General features: G+C 38.0%; 2 protein-coding genes across 2 annotated transcripts in view; one reads left to right on the top strand and one right to left on the bottom strand.

The window, feature by feature from the left end:
* The window catches only part of LOC108117087 (dystrophin, isoforms A/C/F/G/H), a 143,230-nt gene that overhangs the window by 103,495 nt on the left and 22,818 nt on the right, over positions 1 to 16,917 (bottom strand). Inside the window, 11 exon segments of the mRNA XM_017229266.2 lie at positions 3,828 to 3,933; positions 4,027 to 4,190; positions 10,078 to 10,210; positions 10,284 to 10,379; positions 12,559 to 12,718; positions 12,785 to 12,946; positions 13,281 to 13,465; positions 13,467 to 13,514; positions 13,608 to 14,645; positions 16,096 to 16,183; positions 16,405 to 16,907. Coding sequence (XP_017084755.2) covers positions 3,828 to 3,933; positions 4,027 to 4,190; positions 10,078 to 10,210; positions 10,284 to 10,379; positions 12,559 to 12,718; positions 12,785 to 12,946; positions 13,281 to 13,465; positions 13,467 to 13,514; positions 13,608 to 14,645; positions 16,096 to 16,183; positions 16,405 to 16,907 — 2,683 coding nt within the window.
* On the top strand, positions 7,360 to 8,878 carry LOC108117088. The gene is given in 3 exon segments (XM_017229286.2): positions 7,360 to 7,802; positions 7,986 to 8,179; positions 8,181 to 8,878. Coding segments are annotated over 3 exon segments (1,029 nt in total). The 5' UTR covers positions 7,360 to 7,457; the 3' UTR covers positions 8,671 to 8,878.

Raw genomic sequence — 16,917 nt, 5'->3', positions numbered from 1 at the left:
AAGTTTCCCAGAAGCGCACCTATAAAACCTGCAATGTTTAGACAAATTTTCCGCATATTTTCGTTGCACAAAAAAACAAAATTTGTTCGTGCGCCAAACTATTTTAGCGAAAATAACTCGTCGGACTAAAAAGGCTCAAAAGCCGATGCTAAAAGTCTAACAACCATGACAATAATTTCACTTAATGCTAACTTAAATCCTAAGAACGAGGGGTAGAGGGGCGTGGCCAGGAGGCGGCCGGGTGAACCGGGGTGCCTTTGTGTCATAAAAGGTCTGAGGTTAAGCAGCCATAGGAGAGACTCTGCTTCACTTCACTTTTTTGAGTAATTAAAAAAAGTAACAAGACGCGAAGAATTTAAATAGAAGATTACTGACTCTCGAATACCTTTGGAGTAATAAAAAAGAAATTTTATTATTAATAATATAGGTTATTTGTGGGGAAAAAATTACTAATACATTTTTAGGTCGTTTGAAATAGCGAGAACAGATTTGCAGCTGTTATAAAATATTTCAAAAACTTAAGGAAAATTAATCGTATAAGAAATAACCTATATTTGTTATATAATATTTTTCAATTTCAACTTCAACATCTTCAAATATACATGTTAAGTTTCAAATAATAACTATTAAAAAAAAATAATATGAAAAGAACATTTTATGTAAAAAATAACAAAAATCTGTCGAATGTTATTTCTTTTTGAATATTTAAATAAACATATTTAAGTAAGCGATTTTGAATATTTCGATTTTAATACTGTATTTCATTGAAACTATTAATTAATAACTTAGCTTAATTCTGAGTTTCACTTCTGAATGGACAGAAATATTTTCACTTATAAATAGAAATTAATTCATGTACCCATTTATCCTTTTTCTCTTAACTTTTTAAAATATTCTTTTATACTACCTTTTGGTTTTATCTTATTCAAAAAGCCATGTTAACTACCACCTTAAAGTAGGGTATCAAAAGCAACGAACTTCTTGAAAGCGCAGACACATGCCAGGAAGCTATGCCAAACCATTGAAAAGAAAGCGCCCGAACAAGGGGAGAGCCAACTTTAGATAAAGAAGGGGGTTTTCTGCAACTGCTAGAGGAAGGGGAGGACTGCCTTTTTTAAGGGGGAGGTAAAATAAGGGGGAAGGCCTATTAAAGCGTGTAATGGCGTGAAGCGGGCGTGTATAGCGCCAAAACACAAGAAAAAGGGGGTGGTTGGGTTGAAAAGTTGAAAGGGGGGCGGAGGGGAGGAGAGCCACTGAGCCTGTGCTTGGCCAACTGAGTGCGTTGTCCTTTCAGATAATATGGCTCGCAGTGAGTTGTTGTCGGTTGGAGGGAGACTTGCTGTTGTGGCTGTTGTTGGCCAAGTTGCAGCAACAGCCGCTGCACTGAAATTGCATGTCAAAGACAGATTTACGAGCCAACCTCAACGCACACACACACACATTCTATACTCAGACACCCATACACATACACTCCTTGTGGGTTGGCATTTTATTTATGATAAGGACTTTGGGGTCATTTGGGTTGGCAAAAAGTTTGTGCGACTTCTGGCCCAAAAAAAAAAGAAGAAGGCAAAAATAAGGTGCAGCTAGACGGTGGCGAAAGAGAAAGGGCAAAAACAGCGAACGAGATAATGAATAATGGCTTAATTAAGCTTCACTTTACAAAATACGTAATTAATTGGCGCGCTTTGCTTCATTTCCAACAACTTTTCCAGCCCCCACCCCCACTTACAGATAATAAACTAGGCCTGGCTATGACCTCTTTTTCCCTGGGAAATCCTAAACTGTTTTTGAAGACCAAATTGAAATACAATGCCAGACGAATGGCCAAATTTTCGGTTTTGGCTTTCTGCCAACCGCTGATGGCAACCGGTAAGTACGGAAAAACCTTTAAAAAATTTAGAAATGCTCTATTCTAGTAAACTAAAACTACTTAAAGAATGTTTAAAAGTAAAACTTAATATTAAGTTTAACTAAGAGAAATTATATACATTATTTAAAAATGTAAATAAGTATATAATTTAGATTAGTATATAACTTAATTGTTAATATTTTTTTTACTTTGAAACTCTAAGATTTAAAAATGTGTAAACTACAAGATTGACTTTAAAAATATGTAAAAATAGATTTCAGCTGCATTAACTTGTAACAAATGCTAACAACTTTACACTAATCAACATTTTCCCTTATTTAATCCTTCTAAATATGAAGTTTCAAAATTCAAACAATGGCATAAAGTATGTGCAACTGCACGGCATACAGGAGGCCAGAAAAAAACGAGAATAAAACTTAGTGCAAGCAACTGTTGGCATCTCCATTACAAAGGGCCCAAACAGATGGCTACCCGCCTGAAACACCAACGCCACCCACACACACAAAAACACTTCTATGCAGCAGGGGAAAATAAGGCTGAAATGCACGTACAAATGGCCAGGAGATGGGAGAACGTGGCGGACAAGCTACAAATGTTTATGACAAACCAAACATCATAATAATGTGTAACAAGCAGTGCAGCCAACTCCCCCAACTCATCAACATTCTCAGCCCCTGGAAAATCCCACTCCAGTCCCAAAGAGCATAAAAATATTTCAGTTAGCATCCGGCTGGGCTGAGCTGGATGCTTTTCCCATTTCCCCCGCAGGCTGCCTCGCTTGTCAATTAAATGTCAACTGGCATAAATGTTGCATGCCGCTTGCTCAACTGCCACATTAAAATTCCGCAGAGAAAAAGGCAAATAATAAAAGAGCAAGGAAAGAATTCTCTCCAAAGAGCGAATATGCTCTTAGTTCAGTGGCTGTCAAACTGCAGGACTCACCACGACCTGAAAGTATGCAATCATTTGTTTAACAAGCACGCGGTACTCTTTCTCTTTTGTCCATCGTCTTTATACTTTTCTGGTCTTTGTGTGAGTTTTTCTGTGAGTGGGTGTGTGTGTGTGTGTGACATTGTTTTGAGGCAGACAATTTAAAGAGGAGTTTTTTGAATCGGAACCGGCTACCGAGGTTCACGGCCCCGTTATGCAAATGTTGACAGTCCTCGTCCCCCTTAACCACAATGCCCCTAACCTCTAACCTCCTCCGACTCTGGAAACCCCCTTCAAAAACATTCCCCTGACTGAGCTAGCAATTTTAAGTGGCCATCCGTTGGTGTCTGTTGCTGTTTTCGCTACAAAACTCATATGTCTCGCTATTCCCCTCTTGCCCGCTTTCCCTGCTTTTCCATTTTCCCCCACCATATCTATGCATGCATTTTGTCTCGCCCGGCGGAAATTTGTTTGCACCGTAGTGATTTCTGGTTTTTGTGAGGGGGGCAGGCAAGAAGGGGGGTCACTGGGCGTTTTGGCTGCAAAAGGAAATGGATCCGTGTTTCACTGACATCAGCAAACTGGAATCCCCTTGGCAGCAGCAGCAGAGACACAACGGCTAACAAGGCCTAATGAAATTTCCATATGTGAGCCAATTTGCACAATCTCGTTCGAAAATTAATTGAGATTCGAAAATACACTCGCAAATTGAGGAGATGAAAAACTATTTGGCTAATGCTTCCTCAGTGGCGTAATTAAGTGAGGCTAATCAAATTAATTATGTCTCATGAGATAATTGGTATTTGGAGATTGTAGAGAAAGCTTAGATTATAAAGTTCATAAGGGAGGAATAGCTTTTCATTTAAGATATAATTAAGATTCATATGGCTTCTAAAACGAAGCCAAGTGAATATATGACTGCTTAAAAGGTATATTTCACCATAAAATCATCAGAATATCTCAATCAATGACCCCAGAAAACCCCAATCTACCCATTAAGTGAAAGACCCCCGAAAGGACTCACCTTTCTCCTGCAATTGCTGGCGTTTCACGTCGCCTTTGAGCACTTCCGCCGTATGAACCAGTTCGTTGAGCTGCGGCTTTTTCATTTTCAATTCACGCAGAACTTTCTGTGAAGGAAAAACGAAAAAATAAAAGAAGGGAAGATATGATAAAGTGGATATGGGTGTGGACCAAGGATGGGTGTGTTTCAGGCTACGCACCTCCTGCTTCTCGATGGCCAGTCGCACTGCATCGCCATCGTCGACGAGCACGCTCTGTATCTTGATCATGTTTTGTTCCCAAGTCAGCCAGTCGGAAATTTGCAGGACTGACTTATCGAAGCTGCCGGCCAACGCTCCAGTACCGCTCGGCTCGTTATTGTATTCTGCAACAGGGAAAAAAAATGGGACAAATTGAAATGGGTTTGGAAAAAGAAAGAAAAAAAGGAGAAAACACGAAGCGTAGAAGAAGACTTCTTGCTAATTAGCGTGTCCTTTTAACCAGACCCACATTCACACACACACACACACAGGATTGTGTGTCACTGCTGATGATGGGGCTACTCATTAAACAGCACCAGCTGCGGTTTTCACTCTGCCTGACTGACCATTACTTGGTGGCATACTTATCGGGGTCACTGTATAGCTCTGCATATTGAATTCTAAATTTTCCTCCTCCTCCCTTTTTTACATTTATCTACTATTTTTCTTTCATTCTTTCTGGTGTTTCTTACCACTCTTGTCCTCCTCTCTCTCTTGACTTTGTTGCACATTTCAGCAAAAGGCAAGTAAATGAAAAACTATTTCAATGAAGCAAAAGTTTCAAGTATCTTGGTTGATGGATGCACAGTGGGGTGGGTGAGAGATGAGAGAATGAAAATCTAATATAAATTTTAAAACTTAACTTAAACTATTTCAGTTTGTTACGGGAAATATTAATCATTTTTGGGTGGTAATAATTCAAAAATCTCCTTTCGAAATAAATCCGTGAAACTTCCACAATCAAAGTACTTTTCTTCACACTTTTTGCATTCTTAAGAAAATTTAAAGCCCTTAAACGCATAAAAATCGCATTTGCTTAAACCATTAAATAAACATTTTATCACCCTCTGTAACCTCCAGAAGAATCTTGAACTGATGTCAAAGCAATGACAACGTATAACAATGAACTAAGCTCGAGAGGAGTGCAGCACATATAATAATATTATTCTAACCCCTCGCACCCGAGTTCGATCCCCTTGCATTATTTTCACACAGCTTTCCCTTCAACGTTCTTCTATTAAATGGCAATTTTCAATTGCAACCCATTCAGAGGAAACCATGGTGCAAATATTTCAGAACTTGAAAAAGCAACGGGGAAACACTTGAAATACTTGAGTAAAAAGAGTCGAAAGGAAAATGTAAAGAAAAGCTTAAGTAGGCGCAGAGCAAAGGAACCGAAAGGAGGAAAGCAAGAAAAGAAGAAAAGGGAGCAGGTGGGTTGGGAGGACAAAAGGGAGGCCCTTCTGACAGTTATGAAAGTTTCACAAGGCCTGAGTTTGCCAATAATCCGTGAAAACAAAACCAAAACAAACTAAACTAAACCGAAAAAGAAGGGACACATTGGCTTTTTTCTTGTCTTCTTTTTTTTCGTACTGTTTTGGTTTTGTAGTTTTCGCAGTGTCCAGGATTCGCAGGATTAGGCTGGTCTGCAAGGACAGGGGATTTGGGCGACAAATGCCAAGTCCAAGGAGGACAGCTAAAACTGTCCTGGCCACCACCGCCAATGGGATTCATCGGACATGGGACACCGAAGGCAGGCCGTGTCAAGTTGAGGCGTCTGAAAGCATTTTCAGTGAGTGAGCGACTGAATGAATGCGAGTTCCAAGCTCCCAAGAAGCTGTTAAGCAAATATATGCACTGGGAAAAATGTTTAAAAAATTTGTATTAGCTCGAGAAATATAGGGAAATGTTAAAGTTTTAAAAGGATGGTTGTCAGTCTCAACATTCAAGCCAATAATGTTCTTCAAAGGCCTTTAAATACTTTCAATATTTTTCAAGTAAATGCATGCTTAGGTTTTGCTAGAAGATCGTTTTTACCAGTGCATATATTTTCCGTTGGAATGGAATAAAAAAAAAAGCAGAAAGGAATAATAACATCGCTGACAACCACACAATCACACACCTGGCATGAAAACACGGTGAAGTAGCAGTGGAAACACGTTAAGTGTAAAATTTCTTTTCACTCATTCTGATGAATGTTCCCATGGTAGGCTCCACACACCCAAACACACACACACCCCTTTTGGGGCATTCACTGTACAGGTGCAAAGTGGTAGAAAATATATAAAATAAAAAAAATAAAACAGAAAATAAAACACACAGAAAAGGAAAAGCACTGATAACATTTCCCTCATTTTTCTTCTCTTTACACGCCCACTTCTATCGTTAAAAGTAAACGGGCTCTACCAGGAAAATGTCATAATTCATTAAAAGCCAAAGAAAGCGTGAAATTCTGGACTCCTTCTTCCCCAAACTGCCTTTCAGTTGTCACTCAACTGAGAACCGTCTTCCTTCCTCCTTTCCTTTGGAGAAAGTAAAAAAAAAAGGACTTTAAGACAATCACAGTGACATTTTGGCGGAAAGGAAAGTCGTTTTAAAGTTTTCATTTTGTATGAATTATGACCTTGATGGGTTTTTAAATGGGTATTTATTTTGGGAAAATCGTTACGCTTTTATTTACCCAAAAGTAATCCGGTAAACAGCCATTAATATTTATTATTTTTTGGCATTCATTTTGAGAAAGTCTACAAAATTTAAAAAGTTGTTTATTTCACACAGTTTAAGATTGTTTAAAATCCACTTTTTAGGTTAATTTTGTAATTACACATTAAGTTAAAAATATTGTTTAACCGATTTCGCTGTTTAATTACTTCTTTAAAAAAAATTTTTTGAATATTTGTTTGAAGGGCAAATAACTGTTTGGCTTTTTAATGCATTTTTTAATTACTGTTATACATTTATCACTTCCCATTAAATATTTGTAACATATCTTTAAAATAACTAAAGTTTTCTAAACACTTTCGATTCCTAAAAAATCCTTAATATAATCACTTCCACTTTGGCGACTTGTTTACTTCCTTGCCGCTGAACGATTTATTTTAAAATGTTTCCTTGTTTGTGGCCAACAGCTGATTAAAACGGCCAAAACGAAAAGCTAAGAAAAAGTTTAGAAGAAACTCGGCAGAAAAGCTACAAAAAAGCCTCGAATTCCCAATAACAAAACCAAAACTCATTGTAAATGTTCTTTACATTACAGAAATATTTAATTTAACATATTACTTTAAGAAATTATTTTAATTTAATTTTAAATTGTATTTTAATATTTTATTAGTTTAACATTTAGTTCTTAACTTTTGACATCTACATGTTTGATAGAGCGACACCTATTGGATTTCCGCAACACTAAACATAGTTTATTAGCGACTAGCTTCTGTCCGCGAACAATTCAAATTACACATCCAATATTCATGTTTGTATTTGTCATTTTTAAAGGAAATTCCTCGAGAAAAAGAAACTAAAACTGAAATAATACAATAAGACACAACAAAACACTTACACCAAAAATAAAACAACTCAAAAATCAACATTTTTATAACTAAAACGCGAAAATCATGCAGAAATCACAAAATGAAGACATTAAGCCCAAGCTTAACACTTCGTTGGCGAAAAAGAATATTCTCCTTGGATTACCGAAGATAAGCAAACTAAAATTTCGTGCCACCGAACAATTACCTATTTCAACCAGGGACTATGGACTAATGCGATCGACGAATAAAAGTTCAACTCCATTTCCACGAGCCCAACCAGGAATCGATGCCACTTTACTAAAGGCTCGGCTAACAATGCGCCGAGATTACGAGAGAAGACGAACGTCTTCAAACACCTCGGTAAAATTGGACCAAAGCCCTAGTTTCAGCGATATGGATTCCCAGCATTCAAGCATTAATAACGCAAAAGTATGTTTTGCAATGAAAGGACGTTTTTTAGAGTATCTTACGAACTATATTTTATAGTTCAACGTGAAAGTTAATATTAATTTGTTCTCAAATTCTTCTTCAGTTAGGAACTTTAAAATTTTTTATACAAAAAATGGTTTTTATATAAATAATGAAATTATTTGTATATTTTTCAACCGCCAGGTCAACGTTTTTCGTCGCTTCTCGCAAGCCAAAGAAACTTACAAGGAAATGCTGTCTGTCGGCACACCTCATCCAAACAAAGGCGTGGCTCTGAACGCAAAGATGCTAGCTCGTCGCCTGACCGATATAAATGAGCAGCTTAAGCTGCCTCCAGATCCTAAGCCAGCAAATCCACCGGTCCGTACGAAAGTCCAAGAAAAAGAAAGTCCTTCTATCAACAGCTGTCCACAATTTTGACTCGCCACCTCACGAGGAGGACTCTCCGCCAATTGGAGAAATGGTCAGTAAGAGGTTGAGTTCTCGCTTGACCAAAATGGATTTCGATGCCTCAGAGAGTTCGTCATCTTTGAATCTAAAGAAGCCTCTGTTAAGTTTCGCAGAACGACGACGGTTATTCAACGAGGGCGAGTTTACCATTGCAAAACAAGGTAGAAAAATGAGTAATGTGATGATGGCATCACCAATGGAGAGCTACGAGTTTTCCGACAAGAGTGCGCATTTCGCGCAGAAGGCAAAAATGGAAATGGAGAAATATATGAAATCCCAGGGCCTGATAAAAATATCCAACAATCAGGTTACCATGACTCGGTTACTTAGCCGCGGATCTGAATTAACGAGTCCATCGGGATCAATAATTAATACTAACAAGGACCAAAAACCCGTCAGCTACAAGGATTTCCGGTAACTTAACTAGCATGAATGTTGAGGTAACCAAAATATTTTAAGCTTTAGCAGTCTTGCTAGTTGAAAAGCAAGATTTCTGAGTTCATTCAAAGTATTTCGAGATTGAATTGTGAAAATTTTTGGTCAGCCTATTTGACTCAGTATATGTTAGAAGATTATGAAATAAAAGTTAAAAGGCTTTCTGCATTAAAATTGTGTTAATATTTATTTTATGATTATCATTTAAAGAGTAAAATGTTCTTGAAAATGTTATGCTTTCTTCTCTCCAACTTCGAAAACATGCAAAATATTCAAAAACATATGTCTGCATCTGTTACGAAAACAAGAAAAGGGGTCTACAACATGAGGGGGAAATGCCACCCACCCATCTCCCACTGGGTAAGTCAACACCGAAAACATTCACATAAATGTCAAAAGTGCCATTGACATGGCACATTTGCCAGCTATCTCTGGCTGCCCTTTTTCCCTATAAAAATATAAACAAAAAACGGAAGTGGAGTAGGCTAGAAAAAAAAGGGGCTGCGGTCTTAATAATTTTAAAAATAATATATAGATCAATATCAATGAAAAACTTTTACCAAGTGGGATTCCAATGAAAGCTTCCTTTTTAAGTTTCATATCAAAATTTGAACCGCTAAAAAGTAAATCAATACATAGTTCAAATAAAACTGCAAAAACAAAATTACAGCGCAGAAAAAATAGCAAACTTGTACGTGCTGTTTCAAGAGTTTTTGCTTTTTACATATACACATTCGTTTCAAGTTTTTGCTCGTCCAATGTTTAAAATGATTTAGCCAGCAAAAGTACAGACACTAGATGATTGCAAAGGTTATTAAATTTCAATAATTGAAAATTTTTGCGTAGAATTAAACACTAGAATTTTAATACGATTTATAATGGGAAAGAAAAAAAAAAAAATTGAAATGAACAACTAACATATGTTTTTATGCAATTATAGAAAGTAATTAATCTGATATATAAATTTAATATTTGTAGGCGATAAAATGAATTTAAGTTTCTGATATGGCATTTTCGGTAATTACATTACTGCCCTTACATTAAATAAGGGTATGTTATCATAGTTTTATCATTAATAAATTATAAATTGCCCACAAAATAAATTTTATTAAATTACCAACTGCTATCAGCACTTTACGATATAAAATACTTTTCCTGCCAACATAAACACCCTCGACTAATCCTCATCCTTTAAGTTTGGCCACTCGACCAAGTCAACTTTGACAGCTTGTCTACATTTAAGCAGTCAACTCAAGCGTAAACCAAACAATTGAAGCCAATCCAACTTGCTGGCAATCAACAAGAACATTGGCCTAGGTTAGGAAGCGATCCAGCTAAGCTTCCGATATATAAAAACTATTACAAACAATTGAGTGGGCCAACAGCTTACCAGAACGACAGCTGATGGCGGGGCTACTAGATGCATCTGGTCGCTCCTTGCCATTGGAAATTCGGGGGCCATTTCTCAGTTCCGTCAACGAGAGCTCAATGGAATCCGCATGAGCTATCAAATTGTTTTTCGTCTGGAAAAGGGCAAACCATTCGGAATGTAAGAGTTCAATTGGCAGAAAAGTGTGTGGATGTGTGTGGGCAAACCTTTTCAATTTCGTTCATCATGAGGGGCGTGACCTTCGGCATCTGGGCGTTCTTGCCAATGGCGCTGACAATCACCTGTAAATCGTCGTGCCGCTCCTGCAATGGGTGAAAGAATTTTAAACGATGAAAGTACAGGTGATACCAGGAGGGGGAATATGATGAAAATTGTAATGGAATTAAAATATATTTTTATTTGGTATAATCAACTATAACTTTTCTGTTCAAGTCTAATGTTATTTTATTTATTTATTAAGAATTGCGTCTTGTTTATGTTTTTCATAGAAGACTTTCCACTGTTGCTAAGACTCATCACTTGTCATTTTGAGATTTTGAAATTCGTATAGTAAATGATTTATGAAACAAAGCGGTTTTCTAAAAATAACTATGCAGTTTACTCAAGTGCCAAATAATTATATTAAATATAATATTTAATAATGATACTTTATGTTAAAGAAATTACAAAAAAGAAAAGAAGAAAAGAAGAGAAACCCATTTTTTACGTAATTTTCGATTTAAATTCCTTTTAGCAAACTTCACTTAACAGAAAATCAACTGAAAATTTAATCGACTTTAAGTACTCAGTAAAAAACATAAAAAAGTGAACGTATGTATATACATATATATAAATTGCATTCGATACTCTTGAGAAAGGTGAACAAATGGCATGCTTTAAGCGGAAACGGAAGTCGAAACAAACGAACATACACGGGCGAACAAAATGGCCACCGCTTGGGAGAGGAGCAGCCAACGGCGAAAGGAATTCAATTTCAACTGCAATCATGCAGGGACTCTCTCTCCGGGAAAAGAACAAATGAAGCTGGACTGCAGGGAGGATATTGGGGTGTGGATAGTGAAAAACCCTACCACCTCTTTGACGGCGTTTGTCAACCAACAAAATTGCATTTGTGGGTCGTCAATGTAGCGCGATGCAAACTGTTGCAGTAGTTGCAGCGGACAGAGTCCTGCCGAATTTTCACTTCGCGCGCCAAACTGAAATTTCCGCAAATTTACAATCAATCACCGGGTCAACAAAAGGAACGGCGAACACACATCGAAAAATATAAAAAGATTTTAAAGCTCGGCAACCGCTTGCCCAACGAGACGGTACGCGACTAAAGTGGCACAAACAAAAAATATGGTTGGAATAAAAACAAAAGCCCTCAATTCGCCGGCAAAGAGAAGAGTTTACATGTTTGCCCCTCTTTCAAATTAGTTTCCCTCAAATGTTTCTTTTCGTTTTTCCCCAAAACATTGCTCTCTTGTTTTTCGCGTCTCTGTTCCCTCTCGGAAAACACAAAATGTTTTCTATTTTTGATTTCATTTTTCGGCTTTTTTAGAATCACTGGCGTTTGTCGCCATGCTCGCTGGTGCCATAAAATCAAACAAAAAACCGAATAAATAAAATATATAAAAATAAACAACAAATGATTGCAGTGATTAATGACTTTACCGTCTAGGGATGGAACTTGTTGAAAATATTAGATTCATCATATGCTGCACTAGCATCTAGGGAATAAAAAGTTTCACTTTTGCCAGCTTTTTTTTGGTAAATGTGTCACAGCTTTGGAAATGGAAAATACTCAAAAAGCTGTCACAACTTTTTTATATATCTCCTATTTATTTAACAGCAATTTATTCATGACTCTGTTTGACTTATTTGGAAAATGTGAACTTAATGCGGTTTATAAGATAACAGCAAAAGAAGAGATGTATTTTTTTATACAGAAAGACACTCGCTATTAAAACTTTTCATGTTTCAATAGATCATAAATTTCTGAAGAGAAATGTTTTTAATTTAATACAACATGACAACCAATCCTATCCCTCCAACCCTTCAGAACAAGCATTATCATCAACAAAATCTTCAGCAGCCTGAGCAAAATTCTCTTAAGATCTCTCTTACTCCTACGATCTCTTCTGACCCACTAAATACCATGATCAGTCTTTGCCTTCCAACTGCACACAGATGTGCAACTGTGTCAGATTTGTTTATTTTTGGGTCTTCTAATGGACCCATTTAGCCATTGTGGCCACTGCCTATATGTACGTCGATATAGATGTATGCATTGAAATTCTCAAGAGGGCAATTAACTTGCGGCAAAGGAAAACGAGCAAGCGTCGACGAAAGATGTGACGCCTTTTGAAAAATGTCCAAGTGTATGACTAATTGCCGCGATTAATTAAAAGTTATTTAATTGTAGTTTCGCACAGGTAATTTAGCTTTGATTTTCGGCGACATTGCCAGCATGAATCTGGACACTTGCCAGAGACTTACGTTGATATCCTCCATACGCTTCTCAAGATCACTGCTAGACTTCAGATCCACAGTCTTTTCTATGAGAACATTGATGCGACGCAGTCCCTTGGTCACGAGTTCTTCAATATTCACGCTGTCCAATGGGGGAGCTGGTGTCCCACTTCCCGAGGTCTTCGATCTGTGGGGTAATAATCTCATTAAGCAAATGGAATCTACAAAGAGTTCTTTATAGAAACAATCATACTTAGCTTGCTGCACTTCCCGGAACTGTTCTCGCAATATGATTTGAGTGCGCATTACGAGGCGGGATATGCTACCCTGTTTACCATGGGTTTCCAGGACCAAAGAGTCGCCCTGGGATATCAAGGTGGCCGCATCGGGAGCTATTAGCAGGCGGAGATCCTCTCTGAAACATTTGAATTATTAAAAATTTGGTTAACATGTATCTTAGTAAATGTAAAGCCTCTTTTTGTCGTATTATTGCGAAAAATATTACAAAATATACAAAAAACTCACTCAATATTAGCCATATTCTCATGTTTATGGTAATAAGCTTAGGTTATATTTAGTTTAAAAATAAGTTCAGTAACAAGTTGGTATTTACGGCGAACTTTACAGTAACAGATTTTTAAGAGTGCCCAGCTAACTAAGTTGAAGTATTCAATAAAGTGTGACCTTAAATGGGTAATTTTTATACATTTTTATACATCCCTGAGAACTTGTTCAACAAAAATTCTTACGCTTCGCTTTCATGACACTGCTCGATCTTGGCCTTGGTAAGCTTCAGTTTGTAGATCATTTGCTTGGCCTGCTTATCGAACTCCCGGACACGATCATCCAGATTCTGGGGCTGCTGTTCGCTCAGCGGGCTTTTGAGCGTTATGTTTGAATCATCCGTAGGTGAAGGCATCGATTCGAGGACCTTTGCTTAAGAATGGGTTGGGCTTTTTGGTCGATGGCGTCTCAATGCGACTCTATAGGAATAATTAATAGAATATTAGTTTAGTTAAAATTAAATTTTAAACAATAATAAAAGAACATTTGTTTGGGGTATTCAACCAAATTACCGTATCACTATCGGAGTCAAAGGTTGGTGTCATTTCCAGCGAGAAACGCGGAATATCCTCATCGTCTGAAAACACGAGAGGTTCAGCATCGAAACCAGATTCTTTGTCGGGACTATAAAAACTATCGCGACCAGGTGACTCGGGTTCCAGGGCGTCCATTTCCGGTTGGAGTTGTCGCCAACGTTTCGGTTTGGAGACTTGTGGTGTCCGGGGAGTATCTGGTGTTTTGGGTTCTTCTTCCTCGGAATCACGCAGGATATCACGCTCGTTGGCTACCCGCTTGCGTTTCTCATCAAAGGAGATTCGGTGCTTCTCCACTCTCAGGAAAGGTGTGCTAGTATTCTCAGCTGAAGGACGCAGAAGATCCTCTTCCTGTTCCGCCGAATCTTCATTGTCTGAGACCTTGGGCAGTGGTGAATCATTTAGGGAATGCTTGCTTTTGGATCGTCGAACTTCCTTTCCTTGGCTATCAACTCTAACTGAAGAATCAGAGTCCTCCGAGAGATCCACAATCTGCACAGTCTCCACATATTCGGGTACAAAAGGTTCTACACTCTCCAGGATATTGACGGTGTCTACGATTTCTCCCTGCTGTGGTTCCAGATCAATATTCTGCACCGACATCTTATCATTTTGGATATTCTTGACCTTGATCTCCACCACCTGGGCAGGGGAAGTGGGAGCCTTTCGTTTGGTTTTCACAGGTTTTGGTGGTGGAGTTTTTGAAATCTTTTCAGGATTTAGGGATATCTGTGAGAAGAGAGTGCTAGACTCCGCTAGGCGGAATGTTTGAGGTGGCAGAAGATCCGGCAGGACCTGGTCGCCAAGCGTCTCTGGGGCGTTCTCCACACCCTTGGTTGGAGACTCTGAGGTACTGGTATTGGCAGATGAAGGAGATTCCCCTGACTGAGGTGTCCTGGCACGTCGTTGTCTCACCGTATCGCTGACAATAACAATTTCCGTATCATCATTTTCTGGAGAATTCGTATTTCTAGCGGCAAGCGTTGTGGCTTCATTGAAACGCGTTTTCAACACATCCTACATGATAAATGCATAGTTCGGTATAAATTACAAAAATCTGTAGCCTTTCGAAAAACTAAACAAATGCATTTCTGAAAGCCCATGAAGCCCTCCTATATAGATATATTTTTACATTTAGGTACAAATTCTCCGTTTAAAAAAGCAGTGGCCATTTATTAGCGTTGGTTTTGGTGGTGAGCGGTGGTTTTTGGTGGATTTTTTTATATTTTATTATTGGTGGTGGTGGTGAGCGGTGGTTTGGAAGGATAACGTTTATGTTGTTTTTTGGGTAATTTATGGTTTGGACATTTGACGCAGCCACAACCAATCAAAACGCCACAACAACAATTAGAGGGGGGACCAAGTAATAAAACTCTAAACATTAACAAGTTGGAAGCGTGAAAATGACACCAAAGTTAGACCCCGTAGAGCTCTAGTGATACGGTGATTTCTGGTTTTTATATTATTTAATATTTATAATAATGGTTTATTCTTTAGCTGGGGTGATGTATGGTAGATTTGATGGTTTTGGCCATTTACCAACACGGGTAAATGTTGTTGGATCTGGATTAGCTTTTGGTGGAGAGATTATTTAATGGTTTATGAAATTGGCAAAAATAAAAACAATGATGGGTTGAGTAAAATAAAGATGGTAAGTAGCAGTTTCTGGCATTGGGAAGGGTAAGGAATTTTATTAATATTTTTTTTACAGATTTTAGCTTTTTAGATTGATTAATTAGATTTTCAAAGTTAATAGGATTAAAAATTTATATTTTATTACTATATTTTTATTTTTAGACATATAAACATATTTAAAGTTGGTTTAAGCCTCTTATTTTTGCTAAGTTAAATTTAATTTTAGGAATTTGGTAAATAAGTTAGAGGAGCAATGGTTTGTTGGGTTAAAACTATTCCTATTTTTAGGAGTTTAATTCAAATCCTCTCGTTTCTTGATTTGACACAAACTTTTCTTCGACAAAACCAATTTATTTTTAGAAATCTAATTCGAATCCCATTTTCCTTGCTGTTGACTACGATTTAAATTTGAAATGATTCCGCATTAAATCAAACTGTACATTCTGATAAATCAAATGATGTCGAAGCAATGATGTGAAACAGAAGGAAGAAGAGTAAAAGCAGAGGGAAACTGGAAACCCATTCGCTTTGAGCCGGGCCAAAAGGTGTCCGAGTAGAATCAGACTCGAAATGGTAATGGCAAATGAGAAGTGGAAGTGGAAGTGGTGAGCTGACTCCGATGTAAAAGCGAAATGTGAGGTAAGCAAATAAAGACGAAAAATGAATGAAAAGCAGGAACTGGAAACCCGATAGCAAGCACAGAATGAGGAAAAATGAAAGGATGGCAAAGCATATATTATGTACAGGTGGAAAAAGAAAGGACATTGCAGAGCGGAAGAGAGGAAGCTTGGCGTAATTAAGGGGATTTGTTTGCTAGCTCCGTCCGACTCACCACGACAATTGCAATTACTTGCTGCTGCAATTTCTCAATTTCCGGATTCGAGGGCACATTTATCTCCTTCAGGTCATGCTCCATTGCCCTGCAATAAGATTGTAATTACTAGGTGAAGAAATAGATTAGGGGTTTACTACATCCTTAAAACGAGAAGGCTTAATGGTCTTAATCTAGTATTATGTTTGCTAAATTGCTATATCAATCTTAGTTCGACATTGAGTTAAGAAGTTACAAGAAGTTCAGTTTTTTAAAATTATAAACACTAAATAAAAACCTATAATGTCAAGATGCTATAACCAAGCATACCTTAAAGTCTCCAAGGAAATATTGTCCAGGTTCTGCAGGGTGGCCTTCATCTCGGTAAGCCGCTTGATTATGTCTGCACTGGTCAGCTTGTGGTACGTGGCCTTTAAGCCATCTATTCTCTGACGTGTTTCTACCATGCAGCTCTGGTCACAGGACTTGCTGTACTCATTGTAGTGGTCCTCGCACCTTCGCAACACATCCTCAAACTCCAATAGTATGGAGTTTCTATCGTGCACTTCCTGTGGCGACTCAAAGCGTCGGATTAGGGTATCAGCCGAATCGAAACACTCCTCTAATTGCCTCGCCAATGTGAGCAGACTCTCAAGGAATGCCTTGGACTGGGTCACATTCTCTCCGAGGGCATTGTAAAGGTGCTTCAAGGCATCAATCCGCTGGCTCAGCTGCTTGGGGGATTTCGTGTACCTGTCCTCACAAACCCGGCGACCGGTTTTAATTGTGCTCTCAATTTCCGCCTTTATCTCGGATAATGTGCGATAAATGTGCTAAGGATTA

Source organism: Drosophila eugracilis, unplaced genomic scaffold (genome assembly GCF_018153835.1).
Source record: "Drosophila eugracilis isolate 14026-0451.02 unplaced genomic scaffold, ASM1815383v1 contig_440, whole genome shotgun sequence".
Taxonomy (NCBI): domain Eukaryota; kingdom Metazoa; phylum Arthropoda; class Insecta; order Diptera; family Drosophilidae; genus Drosophila; species Drosophila eugracilis.
The sequence above is the reverse complement of the archived record's forward strand: the minus strand, read 5'-3'. Positions and strand labels throughout refer to the sequence as shown.